This window comes from Hyla sarda, chromosome 1, assembly GCF_029499605.1.
Source record: "Hyla sarda isolate aHylSar1 chromosome 1, aHylSar1.hap1, whole genome shotgun sequence".
In the NCBI taxonomy this organism is placed as follows: Eukaryota; Metazoa; Chordata; class Amphibia; order Anura; family Hylidae; genus Hyla; species Hyla sarda.
Window position 1 is genome coordinate 367,604,398 of NC_079189.1, and position 22,929 is coordinate 367,627,326.

At 45.2% G+C, this 22,929-nt stretch overlaps 1 protein-coding gene across 6 annotated transcripts in view; it reads left to right on the forward strand.

Moving 5' to 3' along the window:
* Positions 1 to 22,929, forward strand: part of LOC130275301 (transmembrane channel-like protein 2-B) — a 147,903-nt gene that overhangs the window by 49,404 nt on the left and 75,570 nt on the right. For all 6 annotated transcript variants that reach the window (XR_008844729.1, XM_056523120.1, XM_056523144.1 and 3 more), the window contains 5 exons: positions 9,294 to 9,375; positions 10,235 to 10,341; positions 11,697 to 11,795; positions 17,350 to 17,492; positions 19,627 to 19,774. Coding sequence is in view for 5 of the 6 variants with exons in the window: in XM_056523120.1 (XP_056379095.1) it covers positions 9,294 to 9,375; positions 10,235 to 10,341; positions 11,697 to 11,795; positions 17,350 to 17,492; positions 19,627 to 19,774 (579 nt within the window). In the remaining variant the exon portion in view is untranslated. The remainder of the gene's footprint in view (positions 1 to 9,293; positions 9,376 to 10,234; positions 10,342 to 11,696; positions 11,796 to 17,349; positions 17,493 to 19,626; positions 19,775 to 22,929) is intronic.

A 22,929-nucleotide genomic window follows, 5' to 3' on the forward strand; every position in this document is an offset into this window, starting at 1 on the left:
ACACTTGTATATTGGGTGCACTATATCACTGAGTACACTTGTATATTGGGTACACTATATCACTGAGTACACTGGTATATTGGGTACACTATATCACTGAGTACACTGGTATATTGGGTACACTATATCACTGAGTACACTGGTATATTGGGTACACTATATCACTGAGTACACTTGTATATTGGGTACACTATATCACTGAGTACACTGGTATATTGGGTACACTGTATCACTGGGTACACTGGTATATTGGGTACACTATATCACTGAGTACACTGGTATATTGGGTACACTGTATCACTGGGTACACTGGTATATTGGGTACACTGGTATATTGCGTACAATGGTATATTGGAAACACAGATATAATATAGATATTAGATACATAGATAGATCAGTGTTTCCTAACCCGGGTGCCTCCAGCTGTTGCTAAACTATAACTTTCAGCATGCCTGGACAGCCAAACGCATGCTGGGAGTTATAGTTTTGCAACAGCTGAAGGCACCATGGTCAGGAAACACTGAGATATAAGATAGAAATGAGATAGATAGCTAGATAGATAGATAGGAGATAGATAGATATGAGATAGATAGATAGATAGATAGATAGATAGATAGATATGAGATAGATAGATAGATAGATAGAGAGATAGAGAGAGAGAGAGATAGATAGATAGATAGATAGATAGATAGGAGATAGATAGATAGATAGATAGATAGATAAAGTGTTGCAAAACTACAACTCCCAGCATGTCTGGACAGCCAAAGGCATGCTGGGAGTTGTATTTTTAAAACTGCTGGAGGCATCCTGGTCAGGAAACATTAAGAAATTGCCCATTTAACTCCCACTGACCCCCCAAACAGCAATTTGCCCCTCAACCTTTTCCTTCCGGAAAATTACCTGTTGTATAGGGGGCCGCAGCAGTGGGCAGGGGAAGTCTTCCTGTTCATTTTCGGCGTGGGCAGGTGATGTAGTCAGCAATGTAACAGGAAGCAAAGCACCTGCCTGCTCCAATAGGGCTGCAGCCTGCACACAGAGGAGTGTGGGGGGAGGGGGAGGAGCATCCCTCTGCTCTCTTCCCAGAGATGCATTGCGGCCACGGCCCCTGCACTCACCTTAAAGGGCCGGAGGCTAACTATTTATAAAAAGAAAACAGTGCTGCTGCGGCCTGCAGGGCCCTAAGTTTGAAGCAGGGCCGGCCTGGGACAGTGCAGGGCCAGCCCTCTTTTTCTGTTATCATATTTATCGTGGGTGCCGGGCGGCCTATGCGGGCCGTCTGTGCAGGCCGCTGGGCCTATTTTCATGTAGGGGCCTGGAGCGGCAGCTCCCTCCCCCCCTACGTTAATCCGGCCCTGGTTCTGCCATCCGGGTATATGTCAGTTTCCCATGTCCTACCAACCTTAAAGGAAATCTGTCATCAGTGTCACCCACACTAACCTGTTGGTACATGTGTTTAGTATGGGTGACACTGAGGATAATCATACAGGGGTGTGGAAATTTTATAAAAAAAACTACTTGTCCACGGGAGCAAAATCTACTTGTCCCTCATGACGATCCACTTGTCCTGGGCAATTTTCACTTTTACACTCCTATTTTTTCCTCCTTGCCCTATAATATTCATAACTAACTACTATAATGATACCTTTACATTTTTCCATTACATATATGCTCCAAAACAAAAACGAAAAAATATTGGTGAAGTGAAATTGAAATAGTAAAAGATAATTTTGCTAATTTGGTGGTTTTCTTTTCTACACCATTTACCTTGTGGTTGAGCTAACATGTTTTCTCTATCAGCTCCATTGAGGGACACAGACCGTTGGGGGACACAGACCGTGGGTGTATGCTGCTGTCTCTAGGAGTTGTGACACTATGGTAATAAAAAAAAGTTGGCTCCTCCCAGCAGGATATACCCGCCTTCAGGCCCTGAGCTAATCAGTTTTAGCTTAGTGTCTTGCAGGAGGTGGACATGGTCTGGAATTCTCCAGACCAGGTCTTCTGATTTTTTGTTTTCCTAGTATAGGGACGTGTTAGTTTTTTATTCGTTTTTCTTTCCTGTTTTCAGGTGGGGACTCAGGGACTCCGGTTCCCTGTTTCCCCATTGCGAGTAAGGGGGCACAGACATTGCATATATGCGCTGTTCACCCCCCCTCGCCAGCGGTCAGCACCTGGGTTGGTACCTCATGGGTCTGGGTCCCCCTATTTCCCTGCTCGCCTCGCTTGCGCATAGCAGCCAGGTGTGATGCAGGTAACTAAAGTTGACTGAAGACTTCACTGAAGACTCCATTAAGTAAGTTCTTCTGACTGAGGTAAGTACTTTCCCCCTTTTTCTCCTTAGGTGCGAACTTGCAACCTCTGGAGACCCCCTGTTTTTGGCCCACCTTTTCAGGTTATGGGGCTGGCTTATACAGGGGCTGGACTTTTATTCTGGGGGAGCAGTGGCATCTTAGGGGGCATGTACTCTATGTTTTACATTGTGTACTTCACTGTGTGTGTGTGGTTACTTGTGGCTACGACCGCAGCGCCTTATATGCGGCTGACAGCCGCGGCGCTGGTACGGGCCGGGCGCTCTCTGCGCCGGCTTACTTTCACTTTCTCCGTCAGTCTCTGCCGGCGTATAGGCTGCCTTCTCTATTCCCCCGAGCGCATATGCGGCTGACATGTGTGCTCGAGACAAGGAGCGGGCGCCATTACAGCTTCTTCTTGGCCTTTCTATAGCTCCGCCCACAGGGCTGTCGGAGCTCTTCAGAGGCGCGTAGTAGCCTCCAATCAGCTCTGTGGGTGCGATTTTCAGTTAGAAGGGGCCAATTAGTTAGTGCCTCTGCTTCAGGCACGCCCCTCTCTACTATTGGCTGGCCTGTTTCTTACACTCTAGCTGCACGGAGCCGAGTTCTCCTCACTGCAGCTGCCAGGGGACACAGACTAGGGTGAGAAAGTTCCTGTCTCTTTTCTCATTATGTCCGTACCCAGAGCTGTTCCTCCCTCAAAACAGAAACCTGGAACGTCAGTGACTTATTTTGTCTGTAAGCACTGTAATACCAAGATGCCTGGCTCTACCGAGCCCACTTGCCCTGCCTGCTCCACTGCTCCCCCAGACCCCCTGGTACCCCCTGATGCCCTTTCGTTTCCGATGGATTCAGCCGCTCCACCAGCCTGGGTTTCTTCCCTGACCCAGTATATGGCTGACTTGACCCAAGCCTTCCGTTCGGTGGCTGAGGCCTCCCGGGAAGTGGCGTCCGCCTTGAAGGGGTCTTCCCTGCACAGGGCCTCTGAGAGGGCCCGCTCCTCGTCTCCACATACTTCACGCTCTCACAAACGTACTAGGGGTACCTCGTCTGACTCTTCCATTGAGTCTTCAGATAGACGTGGACGTTCCCCTCGTGGGTCCCGCCCCCCCTGTCATCTGGGCACAAGCATCGCTCCTCCAGAGGACGTTTTCAGAGTCGCCGCTCTGCCACGCCAGAGCCGCGTACCCGGTCAGGGTCGCCCCCCTCCAGGGCTGCCTCTACTCATTCACATTCTCCTGGTGAACTGGCGGACGAGGCTTCCGAGCCGGCATCTGACTCAGAGGACCGCTCGGACTCAGTTGAAACGGTGAACTCATTGGTGACAGCCATAAGAGACACCTTTCACTTAGAGGACCCAGGATCTTTGGATGTAACTCCAGGAGTATCCTTTCATTGTGCCAAGCCAGCACCTCAAAGGTTCAGCTCTCACACTGACTTTGACGACATTCTGGAATCTGCATGGAAACATCCAGACAAGAGGTTCCCGGGAATCAAGATGATTCAAGAACATTATCCATTTGACAAGGACTTTGTCACTAAGGTGGATTCCCCTCCCTCAGTGGATCCACCAATCTCCCGGATCTCTAAGGCGACTACTCTGCCTCTGGGAGATGCCGCTGCCTTCAAGGATTCCACAGACAAGAAGGTAGAATCCTTAGCGAAGTTTGCCTCTGAAGCAGCTGGCTCTTCTCTTCTTCCCATCTTCGCCTCGACATAGGTGTCCGAGGCCCTGTCGGAGTGGTGCCAAAAGCTCCATCAGGGTATCTTAGCGGGATCCCCCCCAGAAGATCTATCTGCTCTGGCTCTCCAATGCTCTAAAGCACATCCTGTGCGCAGCTTCCATGCAGTCAGCCCGTTGTTCTGCCTTTGCTGTGGGTCACCTAGCAGCTCTCCGCCGCTCTATGTGGCTTAAAGCTTGGAATGCGGATGCTGCTTCCAAAAGGTCTCTCACTGAGCTTCCTTTTACGGGTGGCCGTCTTTTTGGCAAGCGCCTGGATGAGATTATCTCTGAGGCAATGGGAGGTAAGAGTTCCTTGTTGCCTCAAAATAAGGCTCGCCCTACTTCCCAAAGGAAGTCCTTTTCCTTTCGGTCCTTTCGGACATTTGGCTCCAGCAAAGGGTCCGGGCAGGCGCCTTCACGGGACAAGAAGGCTCCCTCGTTCCGGGCGCACCCGTCTTGGAAGTCGGACTCCATCCGGTCCGGCCGTTTTGTGCCCAAATCAGGCAACCGCAAACCCACTTCTGCATGAAGTGAGGCCCCCACCCGCGTTTTTTTCTCGGGTGGGAGGTCGTCTCTTACTTTTTTGAGACATCTGGACCTCACACATTCAGAACTCTTGGGTCAGGGACGTGGTGTCCAACGGTTACCGAATCGAATTTGCCTTCCTTCCGAGGGATCGCTTTTTTCGATCCCAGGCCCCCCGGTCTCCTTCTCTGGCGAAGCAATTTCGAGAGGCTCTCCAGTCTCTGCTTCTCCAGGGGGTTATCGTTCCTCCAGGGGAACGGTTTCGGGGTTTCTATTCCAATCTTTTTGTGGTTCCCAAGAAGGACGGTTCTGTGCGACCAATCCTAGACCTCAAGCATCTCAACCGTCATCTTCTTATCCGCCACTTCCAAATGGAATCTCTCCGTTCGGTGGTGGCGTCCCTGGAACAAGGGGAGTTTCTTTCATCGGTGGACATCAAGGATGCCTACCTCCATGTGCCAATATTTCCAGGCCATCATCGGTACCTCCGCTTTGCGGTTCCGGAGGGGCATTTTCAATTCGTAGCTCTCCCCTTTCGTCTGTCCACGGCTCCTCGGGTCTTTACAAAGATCCTTGCGCCAGTGATGGGCCTGTTACGGTCGAGGGGAGTCTTGGTGCTACCCTACCAGGACGACCTTCTCATCAAGGCTCCAATCAGAGCCCAGACTCTGGAGAATGTGGACGTCACTCTCCACACTCTGGATCGCTTCGGGTGGATGGTCAACCGGGACAAGTCAGTCTTCTGTCCTATCCAGTCTCTAACCTTCTTGGGACTTCGCTTATACACGGCCTCTGCCCGAATTTGCCTCCCGCCGGACAAACGTCTGGCGCTTCTGTCGGGGGTCCGCTCGGACCCAGGTCTCAGTCCCCATCTGCACTTGTATGGAAGTCCTGGGTCGGATGGTGGCAACTATGGAGGCCGTACTCTTTGCCCAGTTTCATTACCGCCCCCTTCAACTGGCGATTCTCTCTCGATGGGACAGGTCTTCTCTGTCCCTCGATCGTCAGATTGTTCTCCCTCACAGGGTCCGTCAGTCTCTTCTCTGGTGGCTCTGCTCCCCCCTTCTTCTCCAAGGGCGGTCATTTCTTCCCCTTCACTGGCAGGTAGTTACAACGGATGCCAGCCTGTCGGGCTGGGGCGACGTGTTCAGGGATTGGATGGTTCAGGGACTCTGGTCTCCTCGAGAGACCCTTTTTCCGATAAACATATTGGAATTACGGGCGATTCTTCTATGTCTTCTTCATTGGGAGTCCCGTCTTCAGTCCCGTCCTGTCCGTGTCCAGTCGGACAACGCCACGGCCGTGGCGTACATAAATTGACAAGGTGGCACTTGCAGCTCGGCAGCCATGGCCGAGGTGACCAAGATTCTCACCTGGGCGGAAAGCACGGTCCCAGCCATTTCGGCGATTCACATTCCGGGAGTGCTCAACTGGGAAGCGGACTTCCTCAATTGGTCCTCACGCGACCCCGGCGAGTGGTCTCTACATCCAGAGGTCTTCGCGCAACTCTGCGACCTCTGGGGCATTCCGGAAGTGGACCTCTTTGCGTCCCGGCATAATCGGAAAATCCATTTGTGTCCAAGTCCAGGGACCCTCAGGCTCTGGCCGTGGATGCCCTAGTTATTCCTTGGGTGGGGTTTGCTCTGCCCTATCTGTTCCCTCCCCTTCAGCTCCTTCCCAGGGTGCTGAGGAAGCTCAAAACAGAGGACGTCCCCTCCATTCTGGTAGCTCCAGATTGGCTCCGAAGGTCGTGGTACGCCGACGTAGTCAGGCTCCTGGACGACGCTCCACTGCGCCTTCCGCTCCATCCGGACCTGCTCTCTCAGGGTCCTCTTTGCCACCCCAATTTACAGTCGATGCATTTGACGGCGTAGCGGTTGAGACCGTGGTTTTGAGGGCCCACGGGTTCTCTTCCCAAGTCATTCACACCATGCTCAGGGCTCATAAGCCCTCCTCCGCAAGAATTAAAGGTCAGGTTTCTGCCCTTGCTATTCTTTTCCAGCGGCCCCTGGCTTCTAATTCTCATGTCCGGACCTTCCTTCAAGGAGTGGCATGTGCTGTTCCTCCTTATCGGTCACCCTCTCCCCCTTGGGACTTGAATTTGGTCCTGAGTGCCCTCCAGGGTGAACCCTTTGAGCCCCTTAGAGAGGTGTCTCTCCGCCTCCTTTCTTGGAAAGTGGCGTTTCTTGTTGCTATCACCTCCATCCGGAGGGTGTCTGAATTGGCAGCTCTCTCCTGCCGTTCTCCGTTCCTGGTGATCCACCAGGACAAGTTTGCTTTCCAGCCAGATCCTTCCTTTTTGCCTAAGGTGGTTTCGGCCTTTCATCTCAATGAGGACATCGTCCTCCCATCTTTTTGTCCTGCTCCTTCTCATTCTAAGGAGCGCTTACTACAAAAGCTGGATGTAGTTCGCGCTGTTCGGTCTTATCTCTCCATCACTTCTTCAGTGTGATTCCTTTTTCGTCCTTAGGGAAGGTCATCGTAAGGGACAACCTGCTTTCAAGGCCACCATTTCTCGGTGGATTCGGTCCACCATTTCGGAAGCCTATCGCTGTAAGTGGAAGATTCCTCCTTTCAGGGTTGTGGCTCATTCTACCTGTTCTGTTGGGGCATCCTGGGCTCTCCAGAATAGAGCCTCGGCCTCACAGATTTGCAAGGCGGCTACCTGGTCGTCTTTGCACACTTTCTCGAGGTTCTACCGAGTTCATACCTTCGCATCGGCTGATGCTAGTCTGGGTCGTAAAGTGTTGCAGGCGGCAGTGGATCGGCCGTCTGCCTGACTGCTTATCTGCCCACCCAAGGGACGGCTTTGGTACGTCCCACGGTCTGTGTCCCCCAATGGAGCCGATAGAGAAAAGGAGATTTTTGTTTACTTACCGTAAAATCTCTTTCTCGGAGGATCCATTGGGGGACACAGCTCCCGCCCTTTTTGGGGTTTCCTTTTGTTCTCTGTCTGAGGGTGTGTTCGGTTATGTTTTTTTCTTCTGGTTCTCGGACAGTTTGGGTTTTTTCTTGACCTGTTGGTCTCCTCCTATTGCTCTGGAACTAAAACTGATTAGCTCAGGGCCTGAAGGTGGGTATATCCTGCTGGGAGGAGCCGACTTTTTTTATTACCATAGTGTCACACCTCCTAGAGACAGCAGCATGCACCCACGGTCTCTGTCCCCCAACGGTCTGTGTCCCCCAATGGATCCTCCGAGAAAGAGATTTTATGGTAAGTAAACAAAAATCTCCTTATTTTGATACTTTAGGCCTGCCTGATTACAGCAATACCAGATTTGTATAGTTTCCGTCATGTTTTACTAATTAAAAAAAAAAAAACTCAGAATTTTCTGACCCCTGTTTCTTATTTTTTCCGCATACAAATCTGTTTTTTGTATTGGTACCATTTTGGTATAGATCTGACTTTTTAATCGCTTTTCTGGGATATTATGAAAATTGCAATTCTGTGGTTTGGTATGTTTTTTTACATTTACATTATTTTCCGTACGGGATACATAATGTTATATTGTAACATTTCGGACAATTACGCACGCCAGCGATACCATATATGTTTATTTTTATTATGTTTACATGTTTTTATATAGGAAAAGGGGTGATTTGAACTTTTAATATAGAAGGGGTTAATGTGTGTCTTTTAACCCCTTAAGGACGGACCCATTTTTTACCTTAATGACCAGGCTCCTTTTTTTTTTTTTATTTGACATGAGTCCCTTTAAATGGTAATAACTTTAGAACGCTTTTTCTGAGCGGAGCGATTCTGATATCCTTTTTTTTGTGACATATTGTACTTTATATAACTGGTGCATTTTTGTTGACACATGCAGCAATTTTTGTGAAAATGATCTGTGTGCTCTGCGATCCATTGATTGAGCCTAGTCCAGCCAGGCTCTATCAATGACAGAGCCACGGACACCAGGGAATCAGAGGTAAGCCCTCCGTCTACCCCTATAGTGGATCGCCCCCCATACACCACCCCCGGCGATCTCGCTGGGTGAGGTGGAGGAGGGTTGTTGACGATCCACCCCACTAGCCCACCAGGGAGCATTCACATAATAGCCTGGCTATTAGCGGCAGCCCCCAGCTACTGAAAACAGCCGGGGGCTGGAGAGTATGGAGCAGGCAGGAGTCAGGAGCCCTCTCCATACACCTTTCTGAGTGCCACCGTGCTTGTCAGGGGCTTTCAGGTCCGGCCCTGCTTTACCTGCCTGGCGCCTGGAACTGCATGTCCCGGGCGTCGGGCGGTAGGAATTCCACATCCCTGTCATACTTACCTGTCCTGTTCTGTGATCATGTTGACCCGCTATCTTGCTGCGCATCCTCCATTCCAGCGGCGGGCTTGGGGCACGGATGGAGCTTCCTGACCTCAATGCTGCTGTTTCTCTGCTAGTCCCTGCTGCAAGCAAGCCTGGGGAAACAGCAGCAGTGATATCAGGAAGCTCCTCCCATGCCCCAAGCCTGACACTGGAATGGAAGATACGGAGCAAGATTTCAGGACCACAGAATGGGGACAGGTAAGTATGGTTGTCATCAGTGTCACCCGCTCTACACACCTGTTCTAACAGGTTAGTTCAGTGACACTGATGACAGTTTTCCCTAAACATTGCTACAGACCAAGTACACCCCATTGTAACAACTGTATGCCCTTATGGCAGTGGCCTCTTTTTGCAGGGTAATTTCTATTAAAACATTTATTATAAGGGAACAATTCTAAACTAAGAATATTTTTGGCAAATATATATATTTTTTTTTATTAAAAGAAATGGATGAAGTTTAAACGAGATTTTGAAAATTTTAAAACGTCCTGTATACCATGGGAAATGAAGATAAAGGAGATTGAAAGTAAGTGAAATGTTTTCAACAATTTCCTGTCAATTGTAAAGAAATGTTGTCTACCATTAAGTTTTCTTTAATCATTTTTATTTTCAGACAGAACGTATTATGGACACCAAGAGATAACCCTTTTCCAATCAGTGGTCCAATAGTTTTTTTCTTTTGGAAGCTGGTCAATGAAAAGGCATACATTATATTGTTCACGTAAATGGATGCACATGTAATGTCTTATATGAGGGTTGTTTAAAATCACAATTATAGCATTTATCAGTGACAACTGATAGATTGTTAATAATTGTCCCTAGACCTCATATGCAAGTCATTGTGCATTTTGGCAATACATAACATTAAAGGGGTTATCCATGTGCTTTTAAAATAATGAACCAACAGTTACTTACCTTTATGATCCTGTGGTGATCCCCTGTTCAGGCTCCTGTCGGCATGGGCCACACACTGGGCACCATGATGCTATGTTATTTATATAAAATTCATACTAGATCCTAGGGAGAATGAAAATGACAAATTACCCCATACTCACCTCTCCCACTCAAGTCCACCTTGGCCCTTGTGTTTACTGCCCATGATGATGCAGTCTCTCTGCTCTGCTGACAATGTTTCAACACACTCAGTAATTTACTGCAGTGGGTTCAGAACTTCAGCAGGAGAGCCAGGAGAGAGCAGCATTAGGGTAAGTAAACAGAGGTCCAGGACTGGAGTGAGAGAGGTGAGTATGGGATATTTTGTTATTTTATACTCCCGCAGAATGTAATGTGAATTTGAAATAAATTGGAACAACAATTTCATTTCCTATTATTCTGTAATAAGTGAAAGCAAAATTCTTTACTTTTTTATTTTTATTTTATTACAGGTCACTTTGGATCATCTGTGGCATCCTATTTCATATTTCTCAGGTGGATGTATGGTGTTAACTTAGTTCTTTTAGGCATGGTGCTTGGACTTATAATCATTCCTGAGGTAATGTACTAGGTAAAAAGCTAAATAAATTCAGGGATATGTTACTATAACTTTTTTCATGAATAGATTATCGTCCATACTGGGTTGTAAGGGAAATATGTGGTAGTTGTGCTATAGAATATCAGAATTAATAATACAATAAAAGCATTTTTTTTACACCTCCAAAACAATGGTCACCAGATGGAAAACCAGGCAGATCCCATTCAATAGGACCCATTGATGTCCTTTGTACAAAGGACCCATTTGGCTCTGTTTTGTGACAGAGGTTCCTTGGACTGAGCTGAGTGGTGGTGTGAACCCGGCCTAAGCTGTATCCAATGCTTTCATTAATTTGAGTGGGGGGCATTACACACACCGGTTGGGAATAGCAATTTGGGCCCCTTATTATTACTAATCATAGAAGATCCCATCAGATGCCTATTATAACATTGTGGCCTGCTTAATGGAAAAGTCATAAAAGGGGACAACACAAAATACTTTCTAAAAAAGGAAGGTATTTTACATAGACCACTTTCATTTAAAGTTTCTAGGATTTATTCTTCCTCTTTTTAACCAAACTATCTCTCATTCCCTATATATAGGGATATATATGTTTTCAGCTGCACTATGTAACTATGTACTAAAAAGTAGATGAATTTGTAATGAATTAAGAAAGGTTAGTGTTTCTAGTAATAATTGAACTATATATTAATATTTTAAGCACAAGAACACAGGGTTAGTCAACCCATCCCCTCTTATTCACTGGCTTCATGCCTGCTCAGGCTGGGTTCACATATATCAGGCGTCAGATATAGTTTTCCTCAGGCGTGCAACTGATGCTAGAACTGATCCTATTCATTTGACTGGGACAGTTCACAATCATCCAGCATCTTAATATGGACACCGGATGGTTGGACACGCCGGAGGGCACCGGACAGGGGAATGCAGCTTGCTACGTTCCCCTGTCTGCCACCGGATGCCATACAGCTGATGACAACTTGTCATCAGTTGTGGCATCAGTTGCGTCGAGATTTAGGCTGAATTCACCAATGCCGGATGCCGAACATATGTGAGCCCAGCCTAACATGTCCCTAACCTATAGGTGTATGCTGTCAATGGCAATGTTAAGCAGAGAGGCCTCTATATGACAGGAGAAGATAGCACCGTTACCCGGAAGTCCTGTGTTTATGTCATCTTTAATGCTGCATTTCCTAGAACTGGACTACAACCCAATTGTCTAACAAGGCATACTGCCTCGCCTCTGCCCTTTTCTTCAGAAGCCATATCAAACATTCCTAGGCACACACTCTATACATAAAACCTTTAGACATATAGAACATGATTTTTGACCATTACTTTTATAATATTTTCCACAGATATTGATGGGGCTGCCTGCTGGAAGCATTCCCAGAAAGACAATACCAAGAGATGAACAAGCAAGTTCAATGGATTATTCTGTACTCAGTGAGTTTGGGGTAAAGAAAACATCTTACTTACTCTGAGGATTTCCTAATCCTCAAAAAAAAAAAATCTGGCATTTGAATTTTTTTTTTAACCATTTTTCAGTTAGAAAAATTTAGAGCAAAACGTTAGAGCAAATGCTACTATGCAGTTTGCAAACCATACATAAAATAAACATTAAAGTGTACCTGTTGCTTGCAAAAAAAATTATATAATGTAGTAAATAACATTATATGTATATTTGTAATAAACATTGGTTAAAAAATGTGTATATTTTTGGAGTGAAAAAAATCCTGTTCCTGCAGCTATTTCCTGTGTATCTCTGTGAGCAGACCAAATACAGGAAGTGTGGGTAGGACACGCAGACCTCTGTGCAGGCTCCTGGCTTGTCAATCATCCTGCTGTGTTAGTTGGGGGTGTGTTACAGTGCCTCAGTACACAGAGCCCTGCTTGTCCTCAGTGTACAGATCTCTGCTTGTCCTCAGTGCACAGAACCCTGCTTCTCCTCACTGCACAGAGCCCTGCCTGTCCTCACTGCACAGAACTCTGCTTGTCCTCTGGGCACAAAGCCCTCCATGTTCTAAGTGTACAGAGCCCTGCTTGTCCTCAGTGCACAGAGACCTGCTTGTCCTCACTGCACTGAGCCCTGCTTGTCCTCAGTGTACAGAGCCCTGCTTGTCTTCAGGGCACAGAGCCCTGCTTGTCCTCAGTGCACAGAGCCCTGCTTGTCCTCAGTGTACAGAGGCCAGCTTGTTCTCAGTGCACAGAACTCTGCTTGTCCTCAGTGTACAGAGCCCTGCTTGTCCTCACTGCACAGAGCCCTGCTTATCCTCAGTATACAAAGCCCTGCTTGCCTTCAGGGCACAGAGCCCTGCTTGTCCTCAGGGCACAGAGCCCTGCTTGTCTTCAGTGCACAGAGCCCTGCTCGTCCTCAGTGTACAGAGTCCTGCTTGTCTTCAGGGCACAGAGCCCTGCTTGTCCTCTGTGCACAGAGCCTTGCTTGTCCTCAGTGTACAGAGGCCAGCTTGTTCTCAGTGCACAGAACTCTGCTTGTCCTCAGTGTACAGAGCCCTACCTGTCCTCACTGCACAGAGCCTTACCTATCCTCAGTGCACAGAACTCTGCTTGTTCTCTGGGCACAGAGCCCTGCTTGTCCTCACTGCACACAGCCCTGCTTGTCCTGCAAAGGAGAGTGTATATATAACTTCCATAATGCCTGAGGATCTCCAGACACAATAGGAATTGTAGCTTTATTACAGCTGGAGAGCCACTTGAACCAAGGTGATTGGTGGGGGTCTAAGCAGTCGGACCCCCACCATAAAAATGGTCTGCTTATTTTAAAATGCCTGGGCTTATTTTTGGCCCCAGTACAGCCCTGCCTGTCATTCGTTATTATATTTGTGTGGTCGAGGCTGGGTAAGGAGTTCGTCAGGAATTGGGGAAGCATGTCGTCGAGGGGTAGGGGGGCCCAGGACAACTTTTTGCATCAGGGCCCTGTGATTTCTAGCTATGCCCCTGGTACAGAGCCCTGCTCGTCCTCAGTGTACAGAGTCCTGCTTGTCTTCAGGGCACAGAGCCCTGCTTGTCCTCACTGCACACAGCCCTGCTTGTCCTCACTGCCCAGATCTCTGTTTGTCCTCAGTGTACAGAGCCCTGCTTGTTCTCAGTGAAAAGAACTCTGCTTGTCCTCAGTGTACAGAACCCTGCCTGTCCTCAGTGCACAGAACTCTGCTTGTCCTCTGGGCACAGAGCCCTCCTTGTTCTCAGTGTACAGAGCCCTGCTTGTCCTCAGTGTACAGAGACATGCGTGTCCTCACTGCACAGAGCCCTGCTTGTTCTCAGTGTACAGAGGCCAGCTTGTTCTCAGTGCACAGAACTCTGATTGTCCTCAGTGTACAGAGCCCTACCTGTCTTCAGTGCACAGAACTCTGCTTGTCCTCTGAGCACAGAGCCCTCCTTATTCTCAGTGTACAGAGCCCTGCTTGTCCTCAGTGTACAGGGCCCTGCTTGTCCTCAGTGCACCGAGCCCTGCTTGTCCTCACTGCACAGAACCGTGCTTGTCCTCAGTGCACAGAGCCCTGCTTGTCCTCTGTGCACAGAGACCTACTTGTCCTCAGTGCACAGAGACCTGCTTGTCCGCAGTGCACAGAGCCCTGCTTGTCCTCAGTGCACAGAGCCATGCTGGTTCTCAGTGTACAGAGCCCTGCATGTCCTCAGTGTACAGAGCCATGCTTGTTCTCAGTGTACAGATCCCTGGTTGTCCTCAGTGCACAGAGCCCTCCTTGTCCTCAGTGCACAGGCAATAGCTGCAGAGACAAAACAGTATTTTTGTATCTTAAAATATGCACATTTTTTTTTTTTACCAATGTTTATTACAAAAATACATATAATATTATTATCAACATTATGTAAAAAGTTTTAGCAAATGACAGATACACTTTAAGACAAAAATGGCCTGGTAGAAGTCTCTTGCACTTAATTTTACATTTCTAATAATTACAATTGCAAAATATAACTACATGTGAACTGACAGATGTTTTTCCATGGAATGCATTGCAATTCAGTAAGAAAAAAACAGACAGTCTTTGAGAAGTAAAGTGGTCTTTCAATGTTTTTTTTTATTTAAATTGTTTACAATTTACATCTTAAAATGAGTCCCAAAATACAGTGGGGGAGATTCTCAAAAACTTCTGTATTTGTATTTTGTGCTAAATGATTACGTACTCAATTTTTTTCTCATATTTTCAATTGGCTCTTGTCTCCCTAGGAAAATAAAATTTTTTTTTTTTTGTCGCACCAAATTTTTTTTTCGCGACAAAATCTTTAATTCTTGAGTCCAAATTGCTGAGTTTTGTGCCACTTTTTAAAACACGTTGGAAAATAGGTGTGGCCACTGCATAGTGGTCTGTAAACTGTGGCCCTCCAGATGCTGCAAAACTACAACTCTCAGCATGCCCAGACTGTCCAGCCATGCAGAGAGTTGTAGTTTTGCAGTATCTGAAGAGACGCAGTTTACAGACCACTGTACAGTGGTCTCCATATTGTGGACCTCCAGATGTTTCAAAACTACAACTCCCAGCATGCCCACACAGGCAACAGATGCCTGGGCATGCTGGGAGTTATGGTTTTGTAACATCGGAAAGGCCACAGTGTGCGCCCGCACCGCCGCTGCCGCTGATCGCTCCCGCCACTGATCGCTCACACCGCTGCTCACCACTCCTGTACTGTTCCCCCCCGAACTGCCCGAACTACCATGGGTACTTACCTTTCAACCCCCCCGTCCAACATCTGCTATTGCGACCAACCAATAGCAGGGGCCTGGAGGAGGTGGCACCCCTGCCACCTCACTCCTAACCTTCAGGGTGATAGGTGCTGTCTCAGACAGCATGGATCACCCTTATTTACTGGGCAGTCGGGTCACCAGAGACCTGATCAGCCTGGAATAACCATGATGCGCTGGTAAGAAATGAATGGCAAATCACGGCGATCAGCGTTATTGGGTGGGTCTCAGGACCCCTCTAGGCATTGCCACGGGATGCCTGCTGAATGATTTCAGCAGGTATCCCATTTTGATCACTGCCTTGGGAGTAGCGGTGACCGCTAATACGGAGGGCATACAAGTACGCCCTCCGTCCCTAAGTACAGGGACGCATGGGCGTACCTGTACGCCCTCCATCCCCAACAGTTGTTTTTTATTTATTTATTAGAAGTTTTTATTTCTTTGCTTTATATAACATACATTTCTTAATATTTAAAATGGTTAGAAAAACATTATATTATTTTCCCCTCCCCCCCACCAATCCCTCCCTCCCTCCCCTCCCTCCCCCCCCACCCTTTCCAGTCTTGCATTACTACAACTGTCCCTTCGCCCAGTAACGGGTCACCCTTCCCAACACACCCACCCTTTACTAAAACGACATTATCTCTTCATATTTCTTTACGTTATTTGCCAATCCGATCCATTCTCGTATACTTGGAGCTCTCGGTGAAATCCAGTTCCTTAATAAAATTATTCTGATCAGACCAATCAACTTAGTATTATAGCCTCCTTGTCTCTGTTTCCCCCACCCAGTTCCAAAAGGGCATTTTTACAATTACATTCTAACTTTACTTAAAACATTTTTCCCCACTCCCCACGTGATACAGTTAAGACCAGAATGAATTGGAAAGCAAATGCAGAAAGCACTGTAAGCACCAATGGAGGCTCCAGATACGCTGTATTGCAGGTGGAAGGGTTGCCTGTGGAGGGAGAGAGGTAAAATTAAAGGGGTATTCCAGGCAAAAACTTTTTTTTTTATATATATATATATCAACTGGCTCCAGAAAGTTAAACAGATTTGTAAATTACTTTTATTAAAAAATCTTAATCCTTTCAGTACTTATTAGCTTCTGAAGTTAAGGTTGTTCTTTTCTGTCTTAGTGCTCTCTGATGACACCTGTCTCGGGAAACGCCCAGATTAGATTGGTTTAGGGGATTTGCTTCTAAACTGGACGTTTCCCGAGACAGGTGTCATCAGTGCCAAATTCTTTGAGAATCTCCCCCAGTCTGTTAAGATAACCATACCTGATATTTCTGAAAACCTCCCTATTGTTCTTACACCAAAACTCTGCCATAGTTATGATGGTCTTATTGGTACTTCTAGCACGTTCTGAGAAGGTAAACATGGAATGAGGTTACACTTTACCATGACCACCTTACACAGTGAAGCAGGACGTGAAACATGTATGCTTCTATTTTGGTATACACTTGTCCTCATAGTCCTCTTTGGGTAATAGTAACTCATCTCTGAGTTGAAAGTTAAAGTGGGCCTAATCCATTGCTAAGTCCCATATGATATACAGTATATCGCTGATATATATATATATATATATATATATATATATATTTGTATTCATGCCTATGTTGGGGTCTATATGTTCTTTAGTCCTTTGTCGAGTTAGTAGCCTTTCAGTGTTTTCCAAAACAGAAGAAGTATTCAGGATTGGTAAGTTTGTAGTCAGACTGACTTTTCTAAGACAAAGGAATTTAGTACTCTGATATAACTATTTATTGGATGACAATACAAATGTGTGTCCAAACCCTTAAAGGGGTACTACGGCGCTAAGACATCTTATCCCCTATCCAAAGGATAGGGAATAAGATGCCTGATCACGGGGTCCCACCGCTGGGGACCCCCATGATCTTGCATGCAGACCCCCGTTTGAATCAGTCCCTGGAGCGTGTTTGCTCCGGGTCTGATTACTGGCGATCGCGGGGACGGAGCATTTTGACGTCACGGGTCTGCCCCCGTGTGACATCACGCTCCGCCCCCTAAATGTAAGCCTATGGGAGAGGGCATGTCTTAGCGCCAGAGTACCCCTTTAAAAAATTACATTTGACAAACAATTCTCATTTTTTAGTTTGCATTTGACCGTCTATGCACTTAGGCTAGTGCTTTGCTTATGTTGCTCTATCATCAGTATTGCTTCATCAGATGTGCCAGCTTACAATGTAAGAGGACATTCTGGGCAAAACTTTAGTGTTGTCAGGCATGCCTAAGGTACTAAAGTAGATTTTTTTTTTTACAGGGTGTTTTAAAATATTCACCTGTTTTCTATGGTTATTACAATAATCAAAGAACAATTGGACCTCTGCAGTTCAGGCTGCCGTTGGCATATTTCTTATGCGGAGTTGGCATCTTTGGATACAGCTTGATAGTTGTGATAAGAAAGTAAGTCCTGCTTTTGCTTCTCGGATGACAACAATAATCATGCATAGACTTGTATCACTTGTATGTATTAATATAATATTAATTTATATTGGTCAACTATTATTTTGGAGACCTATTTACTAATATTTTGCCAAAAAATAATATATATATATATATATATATATATATATATATATATATATTTTTTTTCATTCTCAGTTTATTTCACTATTTTTGCTTAGCTATAAAGCATGTATCTCAGTGTTGCAGAAACGGGGGGGGGGGGGGGGGGGTCAATATTTTGCATGCTACAATACACTATGCCTCTGGCTATAAAAGTGCTACACATTTTTTCAGAATAAAATACTACACCCTGAATCTAATAGTGTCACTCACTGCACATCTAAATATAATGGTGCTACACACACCGTGTCACTAATTATAATAATGCTTCACACTGTGCCCCTGGTTATAATAGTGCCACACATAATGAGCCTGAATATAATACTATCACACACTATGCACCCGGAATCTAACAATGTTACTCACTGCACCTCTAAACACCGTGTCACTAATTATAATAAAGCTTCACACTCTGCCCCTGGTTATAATAGTGCCACACATAATGAGCCTGAATATAATACTATCACACACTATGCACCTGGAATCTAACAATGTTACTCACTGCACATCTAAATATAATGGTGCTACACACACCGTGTCAATAATTATAATAACGCTTCACACTGTGCCCCTGGTTATAATAGTGCCACACATAATGAGCCTGAATATAATACTATCACACACTATGCACCCGGAATCTAACAATGTTACTCACTGCACCTCTAAACATAATGATGCTACACACACTGTGTCACTGAATATAATGGTGCTACACACTGTGCCCCTGATTATAATAGTGCCACACATTATGCCCCTAAATATAATACTATCACACACTATGCACCTGGAATCTAATAGTGTTACTCACTGCACCTCTAAACATAATGGTGCTACACACACTGTGTCACTGAATATAATGGTGCTACACACACCGTGTCACTAATTATAATAATGCTTCACACTGTGCCCCTGGTTATAATAGTGCCACACATAATGAGCCTGAATATAATACTATCACACACTATGCACCCGGAATCTAACAGTGTTACTTACTGTGCCTCTAAACATAATGGTGCTACACACACTGTGTCACTGAATATAATAGTGCTACACACTGTGCCCCTTGTTATAATATTGCCACACATTATGCCTGTGAATATCATACTATTGCACATTATGCACCCTGAATCTAATAGTGTCTACTAGTGAACTTCCATATATGTTAGTGCTATAAGCACTGTGCTACTAAATATAACCGTGCTACATCTTGGGGATAATAGTGCCACACACTTAATATAAGTGTCACACATTGTACCCCTGAGTGTTATAGTGCCAGACACTATGCCTCTAAATATAATAGCCCCAAATAATGCCCCGTAAGACGACAATGTGGTCGCTATGGGGGCCTTTGTGAGGGGAGGGTCCTTCCTGGTTGGTCCCATTGCTTTTTCTATTAATAAGAAACTGTGCAGAACCCCTCTCTCCATGGAACTGCATTGTCATCTCCTGAAAGAGTTGTCAAGTAAATATATTTATCTCCATTAATCTCTCAAGTAATATTTTAAAAAGATCCCATAACGACAACTCTTTTTAGTCAAGAAGCTCCAGAGGCCACGTTCACACGACAGAACTTCCGAGCGAAATCCAGTGGAAAAATTCAGCTCTGCAATTTCGTTGCAGCAGAGTCCCATTGTTTTCGATGGGTTTCTTCTGCGCCGTGTGCATGACAGAATTTTTTGCAGCAGAAACATCTGCTATTCCTGGCGTTTAGAGAAAGAATTTAAATGTAATTTCTTTTCGGCACATTTCGGAGTAGTCCTATTTGCAGAATGTCCTTCCAGGCAGACATTCTGCAAATATTCCACCATGTGAATCACCTGTTATTGCTGGGCATGAACTTCTGCCATGGATATATTGCCCAGACAAAGATACTAGCACAGGTACCAATTGAAATAAAGATTTGGCCATGTGAGTGAAAGCTTTTCTTTTCAGTGTTTTTTTTCTACTTTTGTCTATTTCCATTATTCTATAGAATGGCCAAGAATATAAATGAAAGCACAGCAGATGGGGATGATGATAACTTTATATTCAGCTGGAAAATGTTTACTAGCTGGGATTACCTTATTGGCAACTCCGAAACAGCAGACAACAAATTTGTATCTATTACAACAAGCTTCAAGGTATCTATTTTTACGCTTTTAGTTTTAAAATATGGGGTAAAAACATTAACCCCTTAATAATGAGAGGTGTTTTGGGCCTTCTTAACCATAGGAAAAAATGACCTTTGGGAATGCTACATTCTAAAGCTAGGTTCAGTTGCTGCTTTTTTAGGCGTATTTCATTTGTAGAGATGCGTTTGCCAAATGGCGTACAAATTGCATCCACATTTTTTAAAATAATGTGCTGTATGTAAGTCTGTATTTGAACATATTGGCCCTCATTTACTAAGAGTGGAGTGTAGGTTTCTTTGTGGGTTTTAATTCCCTACAATTATTTTTTCCACGGTATTTACTAAGGTTTCCCTACATTTCCCTTTTTTTTTTTTTTTTTTACACATGCTCTGATCTGTAGGGCTTTCCTCAGCTCAAATCCACCACATTTTATGTGAAAACCTTAGTAAATATGTTGGGTTTTTGTGAAAATGTCGGGAACACACCCCTTTTCAGAGACCACGCCTTCTGTTCACTGTGGTCACGCCCCTTTTTGGGTTTTCTTAGCAAAATGGGGAATTAGTCAGGGTTTTTTCAATTCTGGCGCAAATTCTGGCACAGACAGAATTTCTGCCGAAATGCGACAGAATCTGGCGCATAACCCGACAAAACATGTTACAAAAGTAAATGAGGGCCCTTGTGTGCACAGACAACCACTTTTCCATGGACTTAAATAGAAAACATTTATGTTAAAAATGCAGACGCACTTTGTCAATGATTTTGCGGATGCATTTTTGCAAATGGAATACGTCTGAAAAAACACTGTGTGAACATAACCCTTGGGTATGTTAACCCCTTCATGACCCAGCCCATTTTCACCTGCAGGACCTGGGCATTTTTTGCACATCTGACCACTGTCACTTTAAACATTAATAACTTTGGAATGCTTTTACTTATCATTCTGATTCCGAGATTCTTTTTTCGTGACATATTCTACTTTATGTTATTGGTAAAAATTTCACTGATATTTGCATCCTTTCTTGGTAAAAAATCTAAAAATTTCATGAAAATTTTGAAAATTTTGCATTTTTCTAACTTTGAAGCTCTCTGCTTGAAAGGAAAATGGATATTCCAAATAAATTACATATTTATTCACATACACAATGGGGGAGATTTATCAAAACCTGTCCTGAGGAAAAGTTGCCCAGTTGCCCATAGCAACCAATCAGCTCACTTATTTCATTTTAAACAAGGCCTCTGCAAAATGAAAGAAGCAATCTGATTGGTTGCTATGGGCAACTGGGCAACTTTTCCTTTGCACAGGTTTTGATAAATCTCCCCCAATATGTCTACTTTATGTTTGCATCAAAAAATTGACATGTTTTTACTTTTGGCAGACATCAGAGGGCTTCAAAGTTCCGCAGCAATTTTTCTCAAGATTTTCGAAATCGTAATTTTTCAGGGACCAGTTCAGGTTCGAAGTGGATTTTAAGGGTCTTCATATTAGAAATACCCCATAAATGACCCCATTATAAAAACTGCACCCCTCAAAGTATTCAAAATGACATTCAGTCAGTGTTTTAACCCTTTAGGTGTTTCACAGGAATAGCAGCAAAGTGAAGGAGAAAATTCAAAATCTTCATTTTTTACACTCGCATGTTCTTGTAGACCCAATTTTTTTTATTTTTACAAGGGGTAAAAGGAGAGAAATCACCCTAAAATTTGTACCTCAATTTCTCTCGAGTAAGAAAACACCTCATATGTGTATGTAAAGTGTTCGACGGGCGCAGTACAGGGCTCAGAAGGGAAGGAGCGACAATGGGATTTTGGAGAGTGAGTTTTTTATGAAAGGGTTTTTGGGGGGCATGTCCCATTTAGGAAGCCCCTATGGTGCCAGAACATTGAACCCCCACATGTGACCCCATTTTGGAAACTACACCCCTCATGGAATTTAATAAGGGGTGCAGTGAGCATTTACACGCCACTGGCGTTTGACAGATATTTGAAACAGTGGACTGTGCAAATGAAAAATTTTATTTTTCATTTTCACAGACCACTGTTCCAAAAATCTGTCATACACCAGTGGGGTGTAAATGCTCACTGCACCCCTTATTACATTCCATGAGAGGTGTAGTTTCCAAAATGGGGTCACATATGGATATTTATTGTTTTGTGTTTATGTCAGAACTGCTGTAACAATCAGCCACCCCTGTGCAAATCACCTCAAATGTACATGGTGCACTCTCCCTTCTGGGCCTTGTTGTGCGCCCCCAGAGCACTTTGCGCCCACATATGGGGTATCTCCGTACTCGGGAGAAATTGCGTTACAAATTTTGAGGGTCTTTTTTCCCTTTTACCTCTTGTGAAAATGAAAAGTATGCGGCAACACCAGCATGTCAGTGTAAAAAAAATAATTTTTATACACTAACATGCTGGTGTAGACCCCAACTTCACCTTTTCATAGGGGTTAAAGAAGAAAAAGCCCCCCAAAATTTGTAAGGCAATTTCTCTCGAGTACGGCGATACCCCATATATGTCCCAAAACTGTTGCCCTGAAATACGACAGGGCTCCAAAGTGAGAGAGCGCCATGCGCATTTGAGGCCTGAATTAGGGATTTGCATAGGGGTGGACATAGGGGTATTCTACGCCAGTGATTCCCAAACAGGGTGCCTCCAGCTGTTGCAAACAGCTGGAGGCTCCGTTTTGGAAACAGTAGCGTACCAGACGTTTTTCATTTTTATTGGGGAGGGGAGGGGGGCTGTGTAGGGGTATGTGTATATGTAGTGTTTTTTGCTTTTTATTTTAGGTTAGTGTAAGTGTAGTGTAGTGTTTTTAGGGTACAGTCACATGGGCAGAGGTTCACAGCAAGTTTGCCGCTGGGAGCTTGAGCTGCAGAGCAAAATTTGCGCCATCTCAAACTTGCAGCACTCACTGTAAACCTCCGCCCATGTGAGTGTACCCTGTACATTCACATTGGGGGGGCAAACATCCAGCTGTTGCAAAACTACAACTCCGAGCATGCCCTTTGGCTGTCTGTGCATGCTGGGAGTTGTAGTTTTGCAACAGCTGGAGGCACACTGGTTGCGAAACATGGGGTTAGATAACAAACTGGTGTTTCGCCACCAGTGTGCCTTCAGCTGTTGCAAAAAACTACAAATCTCAGCAGAAGGGCATGCTGGGACTT